This window comes from Chiloscyllium punctatum, chromosome 48 (assembly GCF_047496795.1).
Source record: "Chiloscyllium punctatum isolate Juve2018m chromosome 48, sChiPun1.3, whole genome shotgun sequence".
NCBI classification, from domain to species: Eukaryota; Metazoa; Chordata; class Chondrichthyes; order Orectolobiformes; family Hemiscylliidae; genus Chiloscyllium; species Chiloscyllium punctatum.
In genome coordinates, this window is record NC_092786.1 from 20,027,678 (window position 1) to 20,044,256 (window position 16,579).

Genomic DNA, 16,579 nt, shown 5'->3' on the forward strand with positions numbered 1-16,579 from the left:
GCTGGAAGGGGGTCAGGGTGGGGATGGATGGGGGTCATGTGGGGAGTGGGGTTGGGGGCAGACGGGGGAATGGTGTTGGATAGGGTTTGGGGGTACGGGCGGGGGAGGTGTTGGACGGATATGGTGGGTGGGCAGGAGTGGTGTTGGATGACATTTGGAGGCAAGGGCGATGGGGCAGTGTTGGATGGATTTTGGGACTGGGCAGTGGGGCGATTTTGGTTGGGATTTGGGGGCAGGCAGAGGGCGGTATTGGACGGGGTTTGGGAGCAGGCGGGAGATGGGGTTTGGGGGCGGGGTTGGGGGCGCGGGCAAGATCTCGCGCATGCTCTGCTGCTGCTAGTCTCCTGAATTGGAGAGCAGTCTTAATAGAAAACTCTGAACCCCAGAGGAAAGGCATTGAATCGATTAACCGAATAATCAATTATCTGAATGAAATAGTGCCCACCCATCTCGTTAGGATAATCGAGGTTCCCCTGTACATGTACGTCCTGTCCCTAAGGATTCCCTCCCACAACTTGTCCACCACCGACATCAAGCTCACTGATCTATAGTTCCCTGGCTTGTCCTTACCACCCTTCTTAAACAGTGGCACCACGTTAGCCAACCTCTAGTCTTCCGGCACCTCACCTGTGACTGTCGATTATACAAATATTTCAGCAAGAGGCCCAGCAATCACCTCCCTAGTGAGTGAGACAAAATAATTATTTTGGTAGTCTGATTGAAATTTTATACATTTAGACATTTTGTAATGGCTAGTGGAATAGCGGAACAATTATAGGCCTACTCTTCCCATGACACTCTCCAGGGATTATGTTTGAATAAAAATGTTTAGCAACACAACCAATGTGTATGGAGTTGTTAATTATTACAAATCTTCCTTTGATTAAGTGCAATTATTTGGACAGCAGAGGAGACATAAACAAGATTGGTGAAATGCCCTCTTTAATTAATTAGCAGGGACAACTTAATAGTTTCTAATTCCCATTATGTATTCTGTTGATGATTAGGTTTAGGAATGATTATATAATTAAATGTATTTTGTTAAGTATTGATATAGAACATTTTGCCCGTGTACAGAACAGTTATACTTCCTACTCTGTCTGTAATGCTCCTTGTGAAAATCAGATGAGTTTATCCAGGGAAGGAAAATTGGCTATTTTTCTGTTTAAGCTCTTTGTAACACTAGCACATGTGGATTAGCATACACTCTATTCTGATTATCTCTAAATATAGTTCAATTTCATACTATTTATAGTTTTTTGCAATGACTTTTTTTTGAATGGGCTGAACAGGATCGATGAAAATTTTGGTGTTTTCTACACGCCATGACTTTTCCATTTGACTTCTAGCACAGAGCAAAATGTTCTCACTCAGTATGGTTTACTGTTTTGCAAGCTATTGATTAAGGGGAGGATGACTATTGTGGGGGGTTCGGGGGGGGGGGGGGGGGGGGGGAAGGTAAAATCACATTCTAAACTGTTCTCCTAAAGGTGTACCTGGAACAACATCCTTCCCTGAGGAAGATGTAAGTAAAGAGAGGAAAGGTAGTAGTACCATCACTGATGATTCCAGATGTATGTAAAATAGTCAATCAAATTACAGTCCCTGGTCATTACATCCAACATAGCATTTTGTATATTAAAAAAGCCTATTATAAAAAACACAGAAAATACTCACAGCACTTTAATAAACAAGAAAATCCTAACCAATTTTGAAGATGATACAGAATCATTATTGTCATTTACTAACATATTTTCATGTTAGTGCATTTTAAGTGCAAGTACAAACATAAAATTTTGAATATTATTCTGTCTAGAAAATTATGTAGTATCATAAAGAGTAAAACTTTGGATTTGATAAAAGATTAAAAAGGTGGATTGATTATAATGCTTTCCAATAATTATCTGAAAGCATGAAATTCATTTTTCACTGTGAATAATGCAGAAAGGCACAAAGTCATTTTAGTTGATGTTAATTAGACGAAGAATTCATGGAAATTCAATTCGGTGTGCTGAGATAAATATGAAGCATCTAAAACATTAAGTTGATGATTACTGCAGAGAGTGCTCTGGGATGTACTATATTTAGGTTAGATTTTTCATTATGAGTTCTGTACTAATGAGAGGAGCCTTAATTTGTTCATTATAAAGTTACAAAATTCCTAATTTACCTAGGTATAAACAAGGCAATTTTCAGAATTCTAAAATAGGTGCTTGGTTGTTCTGACACTGAATGGATATATAATGAAATATACTCAATGACAGACATTGTACAAAATCAGCCACATCTGAGACACCTTGAAGCTGTTTTATACATACTAATAATCCAATTTTTCCAGTAATATTTGAGGTGAGAAAGATGTTGCTTCTGATATTTTTAGTGTAAATTTCTTTCATTGATAATGTTGATAAATGTAATAATAAGCCAAGCTGTTAACATAACGAGTTGTGATTAGAGGGTGACAAAATTCAATGTCACTGCTTTTTTTCAAAGTAACACAAAGGAATTGCAATTTGTATTACACATTGAGTAAAATGTTTGGTACTAACTTAGGAAAACAACGTAATTTAAGATCAGAAGTTACATCTGAAGATTTTAGGATGCTACAGCTACTTCCTTTGGAAGATGCATTTCATTTGGCACTGCCAGCTTTTCCTCTGATGGGGTCATCTTGTGGAAGAATTTATGACCACGTGCATCAGTGCTTTCATAGACATAACCTGGTGGAGTTGGATAGCTGGCAGGACAGATTTCTAGCCTCTTTGGTGTATACTCAGTACGATACAAGGTTCCAGCGTCAAATGGTATTGAGCTATGTAGAGGGGTATCTGATGGTTTAAAGCTATGAGTTGGTTTAATTGGATGAGGAACATAATTAGCTTTAAAGGTTGTTAATCCATCAAATTTTGCATCTGGTATTCCCATTTCTTCAACCCTTTTGATTATCTCTGGCTTCTTTATATCCCATGTTTTGAAGTCATCTTTCATTGTGGTACTCCCTTGGAAGGGAGCATGGACCCTTCTTGTCAATGCAGGTTTAAATGGAGTTGGTGGCTTGACTTTATGCCCAACGTAATCAAGGTGGGAAGTGCTATTCAAATCCATTGGACCTTCTGGTTGCACATAATCTGGATGCTTGTGGACGTATGGCAAGGTGATAGGCCATGCCTGAAAACGATCACGGAATTCTGAGTTGCCATCAAAGGGAGCATCTGATCCTATCTTGCCAGGATCAGGTTTGAAGCTTTTAGTCGGATCTCCATGCAATCCCCTAAAATCACGACGGTGAGTAGTGATGCTGTCAAAAGGTATATCACTTGGTTTGTATTCATCTGGTGGCTTAATGTATCGATCTCCCAGTGGATGAGGAATATAAGCAATTTTGTGATTTGTTAGACCATCAAAGGGAACATCAGATACCCTAGGTGCATCAGGAGGTTTGAAACTCTCCCTTAGTGCATATCCTTTGGGACCAAAGTCATCTTGAAATGTAGATGGATTTCCAAACCGTGAGGTAGGTGGGCAGTAAGGTTCTGCAGCTTTAGGCTTCCTTTTGGGAATGTCCCAGAGTCGGTAATCATCTTTTTTGAAAAAAAAAAGCACTAGTATATTAGTCTTTGGCTTCATAAATATATTGCGCAATTCTTGGATGTGACATTACTATGACTCTGAGAAAATTTAAAATGATATACACATCCCAATATTTTTGTACCAGTGTTGAAAGAAACTGAAGGGGCAGAAATGGCTTACTTGATCACAATGCTGAAGAGCTATCTACTTTACATTATCACAGGGAGCAGTCTGAATGTAAAAGATATATAAAAATATGGCAAACAGACAGTTATGTTGGACAGTGAATGTAACTTGATTCAAAGGTAAAGTCAGAAATATAAAGCATCCAACTTTCATTACTGTAACTGCTATACGTACAGTAGTAGTGACAAATTCAGTCATAAAAGCAAGACAACTTTGAGATGATCATATTTCTGACTTTACCTTTGAATCAAGTTACATACACTGTACAACATATTTGTCTGTTTGCTATATTTTTATCTATCTTTTACATTTTAGTAAGGTGTTCAACAAGCTTCCTCATGGTAGACTGATTAGTAAGGTTAGATCGCATGGGATACAGGGAGAACTAGCCATTTGGATACAGAGCTGGCTCAAAGATAGAAGACAGAGGTTGATGGTGGAGGGTTGCTATTCAGACTGAAGGCCTGTGTCACAAGGATCAATGCTGCATCCACTACTTTTTTGTCATTTATATGGATGATTTGGATGTGAATATAGGAGGTACAGTTAGTAAGTTTGCAGATGACACAAAAATTGGTGGTGTAGTGGACAGCAAAGAAGGTTACCTCAGAGTACGAAGGGCCAAGGAGTGGCAGATGGAGTTTAATTTAGATACATGTGAGGTGCTGCATTTTGGAAAGTCAAATCAGAGCAGGATTTAAACACTTAATGGTAAGTTCCTGGGGAGTCTTGCTGAATGAAGAGACCTTGGAGTGCAGGTTCATAGCTCCTTGAAAGTGGAGTTGCAGGTAGTTAGGAAAGTGAAGGAGACGTTCAGTATGCTTGCCTTTATTAGTCAGAGCACTGAGTTTAGGAGTTGGGAGGTCATCTTGTAGCTGTACAGGACATTGGTTTGGCTACTTTTGGAATATTGAGTCAATTCTGGTCTCCCTCCTTTTGGAAGGATATTGTGAAACGTGAACGGGTTCAGAGAAAATTTACAAGCATGTTACCAGGGTTGGAGGGTTTGAGCTACAGGGGGAGGCTGAATAGGCCAAGGCTGTACTCCCTGGAGCATCGGCGGCTGAGGGGTAACCTTATAGAGATTTATAAAATCATGAGGGGCATGGATAGGGTTAATAGACAAGCTATTTTCCTTAATGTGTGGGAGTCCAAAACTAGAGAACATAGGTTTAAGGTGAGAGGGAAAAGATTTAAAAGGGACCTAAGGGGCAATTTTCATATAGAGGGTTGTGTGTGTATGAAATGAGCTGCCAGAGGAAATTATGGAGGCTAGTACAATTACAACATTTAAAACGCATTTGGATGGGGATATAAAACAGAAGGGTTTAAAGGGATACTGGCCAAATGCTGGCAAACAGGACTAGATTAATTCAGGTTATCTAGTTGGCGTGGACGAGTTGGACCAAAGGGTCTGTTCCCATCCTGTACATCTCTATCTTTTTGACTTACTGTTGCTCTGAGCTGCAGACACTATGAATGCAATTAAACATAACACTTTCAAAAATGTTATAGTTCACCTTTGTATGTCGGTACAGTGTCTATTCTTCCTCCTTTCCCAGGTTTTGGTGGTGGAGGACGCATACTTTTTGCAGGCTTAATTTTGTGAGGACTGAAGTCTACCTTATAGGTTGTATGGTGATCCACCTCACCAGATTTTGGTCTGTAGTCATGCTGCATTGGCTGTGGTCGCTGTGTAATTTCATGAGGTATATAATCTGTTCTGCAGATAGGGAAGGAAAAATCAAATGTCACTTTAAAATAGTATCTTTATTGTATTAACCTCTTGATTATTTCTTCAGCAATAGAATTGAAATGCCTGGCACTTTCAAAAGTGCAGAGGAAGTCTGCAAGTCAAGCAAAATAAGCCATTTTACATTGCTATGCACGACAGAATCTACCAACGCTCGCCTCTGCTACACAGAGGATGCAGGAGGAAGCTCAGGAAAAAAAACCAAGATGAATGATTAGTAAAAATGCAAGGACTTGTACAACCTTGACTTATTTATTGTGTTATAATATATATCAGCATAATAAATTGTAACATTTGGATGACAGGAATTATACAAATGCCTAACGCTTTGTAATTACACAAAGAAATGCTACGAAATCATTTAAAATGAAAATAACAAGATATACAAATGATTTTATACATGATGGACAGAGAATATGATGCACAAATTCACCTTGATGAATATTGCCTCATTTAAGAGAAAATATTAAAATTGAATAACACTTGGCAATCCAAATGCATTAACTTAGGTCCTTCAAACTGGGTCCATATTTCCTAAATTCTGTGACCTCCCTCAGGTCATGGTTTCTGCATTTATTTCACACTTTCCCAGCAATTAACCAACTTTTTAATAATCATTTTTAATGAAAAGTCTAACAGAAAGGAGAGGAGATATCCAAAGAAATCCACGCTGGGGCATGGTTCTTTACCAAATACAGAATGGTTTCTTTGGTGGTCAGCAGAGGACGCACTGAGATGTGTTTCTTTAAAATTATTTTTAAACATTCAGTCTCTCTCTAGTGTCACCTCTCTCTCACCTTCAGCAAATCTCTTACTTTAATGTGAAAAACAAAGAATGGAAGTGAACTAGGCTGACACTGCCATCAACAGGTTTAGAGAGGTAGGTCAAGATGGCAGCAGGTGAAATACAAGTGGCTCCAGCGACATCTGTGAGAGAGATGGAATGTGAGAGGGATGGAGGAGATGAAAGCGAGAGTGAGACACTGAAGAAAGAGAGGAGACATTGGGTTGAGAAGGAGACATCTGAAGGCAAGAGAGAAGGAGGGTGTGACATATGAACATGTGAACCAGGAGCAGGAATAGGTCATTTGGCCCCTTGATCTTGCCCTGCCATTTACTAAGTTCATAGTTGATCTGACTATAACCTCAAATCCATATTCTCACATCCTCTAATGACCTTTCATCCCTGTGCTAACTAAGAATCTATCCACGCTACCCTAAAAATACTTTAAAATTCTGGCAACATCACTCACTTAAACATTTAAAGGTTAATTTGTTTATTAATCAAATGAGTTATTCTTCCTTTTGAAAAATACATTCGCCTGGCTCTGGCTTTCAAGTTTACATGTATTTCTGGAACAACAAGAAACAAGCAAAAAGAATGATTAAATCCTATTTCATATCTTCCTCTTTGGTATTGGTCCAAAAACGTACTTGGTAGGTTTAAAGTAGAGGTCTGGGGAGAAAATAATGTCCTGGATCATCATTTGCAAGACAGTAGCATAAAAGTTTCCCCTGTCACCACATACATCTTGCAAACTCCCTTCACATTGTAGGATCTCCTTTCCTGATAGGAGTGAAATTGAACCGATCACCCAAGACACAGATTGGAGGTGACAACTGAGGCTGCTGAGTGCCAAGGCAGGTTAGTTAAAAGGCCCACCTCAGTTTACAGGGACCTTTTCTTTAGCTCATCCTTAGGTACTCAATACCACACAACCTCTGCCCAATTCCCATACCCAATCCATGTCAACCAATGCCAACTCATGTCCTCCCCAAACCAATATGGTCCTTTATACCCACTATGTTGGCTCATGCTGCTCCACCCATTCCCAATGGCTCCTCATACCTTCCACGACAACTCAGTGCCTCAAACTCATCCCATGGCCCCTTATATCTCACGTTAACTTAACGCCCATTCGTGCCAACCCACCAACATGAAAGTACTCCATATCAACTCGTTCTTTAAGGTGAAACAAAATTCATTCTAGATATCTGTTACAGCCTTCATTATGTCAAAAAAAAACCTCCCATTCTTGAAAGCCCAGGTTTGGACTGATAAGTGATATTTAACATTCATGCAGGCAATAATCATCTCCAAGAGAAAAATCTAACTATCACCCATTGAGATTCTTAGCATTGCCATTGTTGAAACTCCCACTATTAACATCCTGGTCATTAGCATTAACTAGAAACTGAAATGGACAGTCATATAGTCACAATCACAGTAGGAAACCTCGTGAATGTTGGGCTAACTTTAAAGGCCAAGTTAACTCTTTAAAAAAGGGGCAGCACAGTGGTTAGCACTGCTGCCTCACAGCGCCAGAGACCCGGGTTCAATTCCCGCCTCAGGCAACTGTCTGTGTGGAGTTTGCACATTCTCCTCGTGTCTGCGTGGGGGTTTCCTCCGGGTTCTCTGGTTTCCTCCCTCAGTCCAAAAAAAAAGTGCAGGTTAAGTGAATTGGCCATGCTAAATTGCCCATAGTGTTAGGTGAAGGGGTAAATGTAGGGGAATGGGTCTGGGTGGGTTGCTCTTCGGAGGGTCGGTGTGGGCTTGTTGGGCCGAAGGGCCTGTTTCCACACTGTACGTAATCTAATCTAATAAATACTGTGGTTACAAGAGCAGGTCAGAGGCTAGGAATCTGGTGAGTAAGTTGCCTCTTGCCTCCCAAAGGCTTGCCAACCATCTACTAACTAGAAGTTAGGAGTGTGATAGCAGACTCTATTTGCCTGATTGAGTGCAGCTACATCAACACTCAACAAGCTTGACACCATCCAGGACCAAGCAGCTGTTTGCTTGGCACCACATCCACAAACACTCACTCTCTTCACGATCTTGCTCAGAAGCAGAAGTGTGTACTATCTGCAAGTTGCACTGCAGAAATACTTAGACAGCACCTTCGAAACCATTACCGTCCAGAAGGACAAGGGCAGCAGACACATGAGAACACTATGACATACAAACCACTAACCATCTTGACTTGGAAATATATCACTGTTCCTTTACTGTGGTTAGGGAATGCCCTCCCTAACAACATTGTGAATCAACCTCTCAAAATGGAGTGGTTCAAGAAGGCAACTCAACACCATCCTCTCAAGGGCAAATAGGGGTAGATAATAAATACTGGCACAGCCAACGATGTTAACATCTTGTAAATTAATTTGATAAAAGACCATTTGGATACACAAATCAGATGATTCAAATGAGCTGGGAAAATATGTTTTTTTCAGACAAATAGTTCAGGAAATGGGACTAGTTCAGTTTGAGATTCCTGGTCAGCATGGATGAGTTGGATCGAAGGGTCTGTTTCAATGCTGCATGACTATGACTCTATCCCACTAATTGTAGAGACACTATTGTTGTAATGTTTAAAGTATAATAAAAAAGCTAGCAAGAATAAATAACCTATTTTCCTCTTAGCACTTTCAGGACTTCTTGCCAGGGTGATGGGGAACAATGTACAAGTGTGACTGGAGCATTCTGAAAAGGTTAAGGGGCTGGGGACAGTCCTTTTCCTATTATTCTTTGCTACTCGTCCACATGCATGAGTGCATTATATGACACATTACTAACGAGACAACCTCCAAATTTAAAAGGCTGCCTTGCAACTAGATTATAACAATTATTCCTCTTCGTTTCTATAACCAAACTCAAAGAATCAGCAACAGATGTCGCAGTGCCAATTGCAGAGTTAACTGGATCCTAAAAGGGATTTACAACATACAAGCAGGAACATGACATACTCTTGTCACTAATACTGCTTTTAGAAACAAAAACTGAAATATTATTGTTAACTCTTCCTTTTCTCCACAGCTGCTGCCAGACATGCAAGGTTTTTCCAGCAATTTATGTTTTTGTTTCTGATTTCCAGTATCTGCAATTCTTGGGTTTTTTTTGTTTATGGTTTTTAGATGCTTTTCAACATAACATGAACAAATATCAACATAAAGGGAAAGTCTTGTGGATAACCTTTAACTAAATATTCTAATTAAAATAGTTATACTGTATTCAAACTACATATAGACAGTTTCTTTCTAAATGATTATGTCATCAGTAGATGAATGAATTGATATCTGAGTTGATTTGGTGTTGAGGATAATGTTGATGAGAATGTTTTGGGAATGTACAAAGCGTACTCCCGTGCTGTTTAGCTGATGTGGCAGCTGGACCTAATTACTACAGATGCTGGAATTTGTAGTGAAAACAGAAAATGCTGGAGATCACTGCAGGTCAGGCAGCATCTGCGGAGAGGCAGACCAAGCTAATGCTTTGAGTCTAGATGACTCTTCAGCAGAGCACCTCAGGCTACTGTGGCACTTAGCTAAACATCCCCTGTGTTAAAAAAAAAGCCATTTAGCTTTAGTTGTTTGAAACTCATCTCAGTGTAGACATCTACTGACTACAGTCTTGGTCTGTTTTAAGGTGTGAATCAATTCACTGTTCCTCAATCTGGTTTATTCCCAGCTGACATTTGATGACAAAGTTGTGAAGTTCTTCAAAACCATGGTTAGAGACAAAAAAAACTGCTGATGCTGGAATCCAAAGTAGACAGGCAGGAGACTAGATGAACACAGCAAGCCAGGCAGTGTCAGAAGGTGGCGAAGTCAATGTTTCGGGTGTAACCCTTCTTCAGGACTGGGTGTGGGTGTGGGGGGAGCTGCAGGTAAAGGGGGTGACAGCTGCGGGTGGTGAAATGGGGTTAGGTGAAAACAGGTAGAAGGTACGACCTGATTGGTCAATGGGAGGAATTAATCCGATTAGTAGCAGGGAGGAGTGGAAGAGGGGGGAGGGCTGAAAAGAGATGCAGGGGATGGGGAGGAAGGCTACCTCCTTTCCAGCCTCTTCAAAACCATGGCAGATTAATATTGTTGAAGATTTGTTGTCTTGATCTGGAAATGTTGCTGCAAAATGCCTGGTATGGCGGACAGCCATCCCAGAAGCTCTATGAACCTTGCCTGTGCCTTTGTTCTATTATTATTCATAGCTGGCATGAGAGAAGGTGAAGAGTGTGTCAATGGGTCCTTCAAAGCCATGTTTCACCTCTTCCCACCCTACTTCCTGCAAAAATGCCATCCCGTATTCCCAATTCCTCCGCCTCCGCCGTATCTGCTCCCAGGAGGACCAGTTCCACCACAGAATACACCAGATGGCCTCCTTCTTTAGAGACCGCAATTTCCCTTCCCACGTGGTTAAAAATGCCCTCCAACGCATCTCGTCCACATCCCACACCTCCGCCCTCAGACCCCACCCCTCCAACTGTAACAAGGACAGAATCCCCCGGTCCTCACCTTCCACCCTACCAACCTTCGCATAAACCAAATCATCCGCCACCTCCAAACAGACCCCACCACCAGGGATATATTTCCCTCCCCACCCCTTTCCGCTTTCCGCAAAGACCGTTCCCTCCGTGACTACCTGCTCAGGTCCACACCACCCCAACCCCCCCCCCACCCCCAACAACCCACCCTCCCTTCCTGGCACCCTCCCCTGCCACCGCAGGAATTGCAAAACCTGCACCCACACCTCTTCCCTCATCTCCATCCAAGGCCCCAAAGGAGTCTTCCATATCCATCAAAATTTTACCTGCAACCTGCACATCCACCAATATCACTTATTGTATCCGCTGCTCCCGATGCAGTCTCCTCTACATTGGGGCGACTGGATGCCTCCTAGCAGAGCGCTTTAGGGAACATCTCCGGGACACCTGCACCAATCAACCCCACTGCCCTGTGACCCAACATTTCAAATCCCCCTCCCACTCTGCCGAAGACATGCAGGTCCTGAGCCTCCTCCACTGCTGCTCCCTCACCATCTGATGCCTGGAGGAAGAACGCCTCATCTTCCGCCTTGGAACACTTCAACCCCAGGGCATCAATGTGGACTTCACCAGTTTCCTCATTTCCCCTTGCCCCACCTCACCCCAGTTCCAACACTGCCCCCATGACCTATCCTACCTGCCTGTCTTCCTTTCCACCTATCCACTCCACCCTCCTCTCTGACCTATCACCTTCATTACCTTCATCCCCACCCCCATTAACCCATTGTACTCTATGCTACTTTCTTCCCACCCCAATCCCCCTCTCATTTATCTCTCCACTCTGCAGGCACCCTGCCTCTATTCTTGATGAAGGGCTTGTTTTCTGATTGTTTTCAGTCCAGGCACAAGGGATTTTATCAAGATTATGGCACTAAGATGACTGTTTGAGAACCAAATATTGAACATTGAAACAACCATCAGCTGTCAGAAGACTGAACATGGAATTGAAGGCTTTTCATGCATACATGGCAAGTTATTATGCACTTAGCCTCAAGGTTGCATACAAAGCATACTCTGAAAGAAATGGGACACTCCTTGGAATTCCACTTGTGTGGTCAAGATGTAACATCTAGTACAATGCACTGGAAGATCAATGAAAAGTGCATTAAAAGTTTACACCACTGAATTCTTATATGCAATAGGACACATCATTGGAGCAATTTAGAATGCAGTTTACAAGTACAGTACAGGGGTAACATATGGTCCGTTTCAACATGCAGCTGATGCACAAAGTATGACGGAATGTAGAGACACATCGCAAGGCAGACTCAATTTGTTTTAAATGTGCCACATTTCTATTACCAGCCTCTACTGATTGCAGTGAAATAATTCATTATGTTTTCATAGGCATTTCTCTCCCTTTAATCAACAGAAAAAAGTTCATGCTACATGGACATGTGGATGGCATGTGACCAAAGCTCAGTGTTTATGGAGGTTCCTGTGAAATGTTCAGGAGACTAATTTTCTTTGCAGTTAAAACATTCCATGTTTTCCAGGTTGAAAGCAATGTGAATGTTGGTTTGTGCAAGATATAGGATACTTCCTGCAGATGAAATTGATGAGGACTGGATTTTTTGCCAATCAGTTGAGTTTGAAGTAACTATGATTAAAATTTTTATTTCCCTCCTTGTTCTCACTCTTTGTCAAAATACAGGCAAGGAAATCCATTCATTTTGTGAGATTGCAGGTCTGAAACTCAAGTAAGTTTACTGTATTGTTTTAATTGTGTTGCACAATTAACTTTAGCAGGGGTTTGAGATTCTGGATGACCTACTTGCAAGGGACTATTTTCATGTTTTGAAAGTGATTGACAGTATGGTTTTCAAAGAATTCAAATGTGAATATGTCACAAAGCTGGTCCTTTTTCTAAAAACTGTTCCTTTTCTCAAGGATACTGTGTCCTTGATGTTTTCAGAGGGATCATAAAACAGTCCAGGCTCCAAATTGGCTGGGTTGATACAGAGAGGAAAAGGATATTAGGAGACCTTTTTGTTTATATGATGAGACTTTAGGCCACAGCTTTCATGTTTTAGAAGTAACTTGTATAATGAAAGGGGAATGGTCAGTCCTGGAAGCTAAATTCTTGTTGTTAGTCAGTTCAGTTGCAGCAGGGGATGTATGAAACATGCCACTGAACTCTCTCTCCTTCTGCCCTTCTAACTTCGACCTGTAAACCTCTGTTTCAGTTTTACTCTATGTTTAAGGGGTTTGTTTATTGGGACTGTTGTGTATATTCAGAACAACATAATTAAGTCCAGTTTGGATGGACTGAATTCTGTGGGTAATCTATACTCTGTTTTTTGTGTTTCATTCCGTAATTTTGTGAATAAGTTTTTCTTTGTTTGAAAACCTGGCAGTCAAACTCGCTAACTTACTCTAGGTAATTTTCACTGTACACTTACCGAAACAAATAGCAAAGTTATGGTCTGGGCTGCCTGCTTAAGAATATTTTGAGTGGTCTGGCCTCGTGCATAACAAATATTAGTTCAGTCCTAATGAAGATTTGCCCTTTTGCAGGTGAACTTTAAAAGCCTTCCCTCCCAATGGCAGGTGGTGGTGGTGGTGGGGGGGGGGGGGGGTTCTCCATGTGGGAAACACATTAATTTGACCCAATCAAGATGGATTGTAGATGTTGAGGAAGAGTTGCTCATCGATGGACCTAGAATCAGGAAGGGGGTTGACTACTGAGAGCCTTTGCTGTTGAGCCCCTGTCCACCATGATTGCATCCTGCAACCTTGACCCTACCATCACTCACTTGTAGCCAGAATTCCTCATTGATCTTGGGCCTCTGGTTGCAACATTGTTGGCAGCAGCCATCTCTCCCTCTAGTGGTTCTGAGAAACACACGTACCAGCTTCTGATTGCAGCAATAGTGGGTTTACTTTCATCCCACCATGTTTCTTGTGCATCCTTCCTGCCCCCATGTACCCCCATGCCCTCATGCCATCTTCATGCCTCTCATATCCGCACATCCCCTCATATTCAGAGAAGGCGCGGAGACCCTTCGGTCCAACCTGTTCATGCCAACCAAAATCTCAAACTAGACTAGTCCCACCTGTGTGCACTTCGTCCATATCCCTCCAAACAGTTCTTATTCATGTGCTTATCTAAATGTCTTTTCAAAGTTATACCTGAATTCATATTTAAACACTGGAGCCTATTGAAATTGTAAAAGCAGGTGGCTAGTGGAATTTTTCTGAGCTGCACCAGATAATTTGTCAATCAATGCACTCCTGAAGGGAATTTAAAGGGTTAGGGATTTTAAATCCAAACTTCCCAAGCCTTTTGCAAATGTTTATACCTTCCCTATAAAATTATGAGTCCCACATTGTGGATTAAGGCTATTGGAACAGCAGCATCGAGTGTCTTTTTCCTCAGTAGTCAAATCAAATGGCCTCACAGATTTTGGGTTTTATTCCTGTGTGATTCACATCCACCCTCTTCTCCCTGCCTAAAAAAAAGGAATAATCCAAAAATGGAGGTGTGACTATTGTACCTCAGGCCCATTTGTCAGTTTTAAAGATCTCCTGAATCATCCCAGTTCAGATCTGTGACTTCATCAGAATAACATACAGGTAGTTCTTCTATAACATGATGGTTGCAATCTTGTGCAACTCTGAATTGTTCGAAGAACTGTGCTTTAGAAACAGTGCTTAAAGTTTTGGTGAAGTAATTGCATTACAGCCAACACATGTTATAAAAGTTCCCGCTTGAGAAAGTTTGTCCTCAATTTGCCAATCATGTGACAGTGAATTTGTGTTTGCGAAATGTGAGTTATAGCAGAACGATCTGCATAGTTATTATTAAAGCTTTGTGGTTTCAGTTCACGTACGTTATATAAGGAAGGCACTACTGAGAAATATGCATCTCTTTCTGCTCTTATGGATAAGGTCAGAAGTCAGGGTGGCAACTTTCAGGGATCTATGCACATGGACACTGAGATCTCCTGCTCATCTACACTACCAAGAATCTTACCATTAGCTGAATACTCTGTATTCCTGTTACTCTTTCCAAAGTGAATCACCTCACACTTTTCTGCACTAAAATCCATTTGCCACCTCTCAGCCCAGCTCTGCAGCTTATTTATGTCTCTCTGCAACATCCTTCTGCACTGTCCACAACTCACCAACTTTAGTGTCATCTGCAAACTTATTAACCCATCTTTCTACGTCTTCATCCATTTATAAAAATGACAAACAGCAGTGGCTCCAAAACAGATCCTTGCAGGACACTACTAGTAACTGAACTCCAGAATGAACATTTCCCATCAATCATTATCCTCTGTCTTCCTTCAACTAGCCAATTCCTGATCCATACTACTAAAGTCACCCTCAATCCCATGCCTCCATACTTTCTGCAATAGCCTACCATGGGGAACATTATCAAAGGCTTTACTGAAATCCATATACACCACACCAATGCTTTACCCTCATCCACATGTTTGATCACCTTCTCAAATAACTCAGTAAGGATTGTGAGGCACTAACTACCCTTCACAAAACCGTGTTGACTGTCACTAATCAACTTATTCCTTTCTAGATGATTAAAAATTTTATCTCTTATAATCCTTTACTCACAACCAAAGTAAGGCTCACTGGTGTATAATTACTAGGGTTGTCTCTTCTCCCTTTCCTGAACAAGGGAGCAACATTTGCCATCCTCCAGTCTTCTGGCAATATTTCTGTGGACAATGACGATAAAAGGCTCTGCAACCTCCTTCCAGAGAATCCTAGGATAAATCCCATCCAGCCCAGGGGTCTTAACTATTTTCGTTCTTTCCAGAATTGCTAACACCTTCTCTTTATGAATCTCAATTCCATCTAGTCTAATAGCCTGTATCTCTTCTTAACAACATTGTCTTTTTCCTTTGTGAGTGATGTGAGGCTGTTTTCATTAGAAAGAAAAAGGTTAATACTGACAAAAATATTTGTTTAGCACCTCTCCTATCTCTTTGGGCTCCATGCACAACTTCCCACTACTGTCCCTGACAGGCCCTAATCTTACTTTAGTCATTCTTTTATTCCTGACATAGCTGTAGAAAGCTTTAGGGTTTTCCTTGATCCTATGTGGCAACGACTTCTCATGTCCCCTCCTGGCTCTTCTTAGCTCTCTCTTTACATCCTTCCTGGCTAACTTGTAACACTCAAGTACTCTAACTGAACCTTCACATCTCATCTTTATATATGCCTCCTTCTTTCTCTTGACAAGAGATTGAACTTCTTTCGTAAACCACGGTTCTCTCACTCGACCACTTCCTCCCTGCTTGACAAGTACATACTTATCAAGGACACGCAGTAGCTGTTCCTTGAATAAGTTCCACATTTCAGTTGTGTCCATCCCCTGCAGGTTCCTTCCCCATCCTATGCATCCTAAATCTTGTCTAATTGCATCATAATTGCCTTTCCCCCAGCTATAACTCTTGCCCTGCTGTATATACCTATCCCTTTCCATCACTAAAGTAAACACAACCGAATTGTGGTCACTATCACCAAAGTGTTCACCTACATCCAAATCTAACACCTGGTCTGTTTTATTACCCAGTATCAAATCCAATGTGGCCTCGCCCCTTGTTGGCCTGTCTACATGCTGTGTCAGGAAGCCCTGCGCACATTGGACAAAACTGACCCATCTATGGTACTTGTACTTTAGTGTTTCCAATCAATATTTGGAAAGTTAAAGTCCCACATAACAATAGCCTGTTACTCTCGTTCCTATCCAGAATCACCTTTGCAATCCTTTCTAGATTATAGT

The 16,579-nt window shown here is 41.3% G+C and overlaps 1 protein-coding gene across 2 annotated transcripts in view; it reads right to left on the reverse strand.

The window, feature by feature from the left end:
• Positions 1-1,818: 1,818 nt before the first annotated feature.
• The window catches only part of saxo2 (stabilizer of axonemal microtubules 2), a 51,351-nt gene continuing 36,590 nt past the window's right edge, over positions 1,819-16,579 (reverse strand). For both annotated transcript variants that reach the window (XM_072565471.1, XM_072565472.1), the window contains exons 3-4: positions 5,277-5,479; positions 1,819-3,581 (exon numbers count right to left, since the gene is read on the reverse strand). In XM_072565471.1, coding sequence (XP_072421572.1) covers positions 2,596-3,581; positions 5,277-5,479 — 1,189 coding nt within the window. In that variant the 3' untranslated portion in view covers positions 1,819-2,595. The remainder of the gene's footprint in view (positions 3,582-5,276; positions 5,480-16,579) is intronic.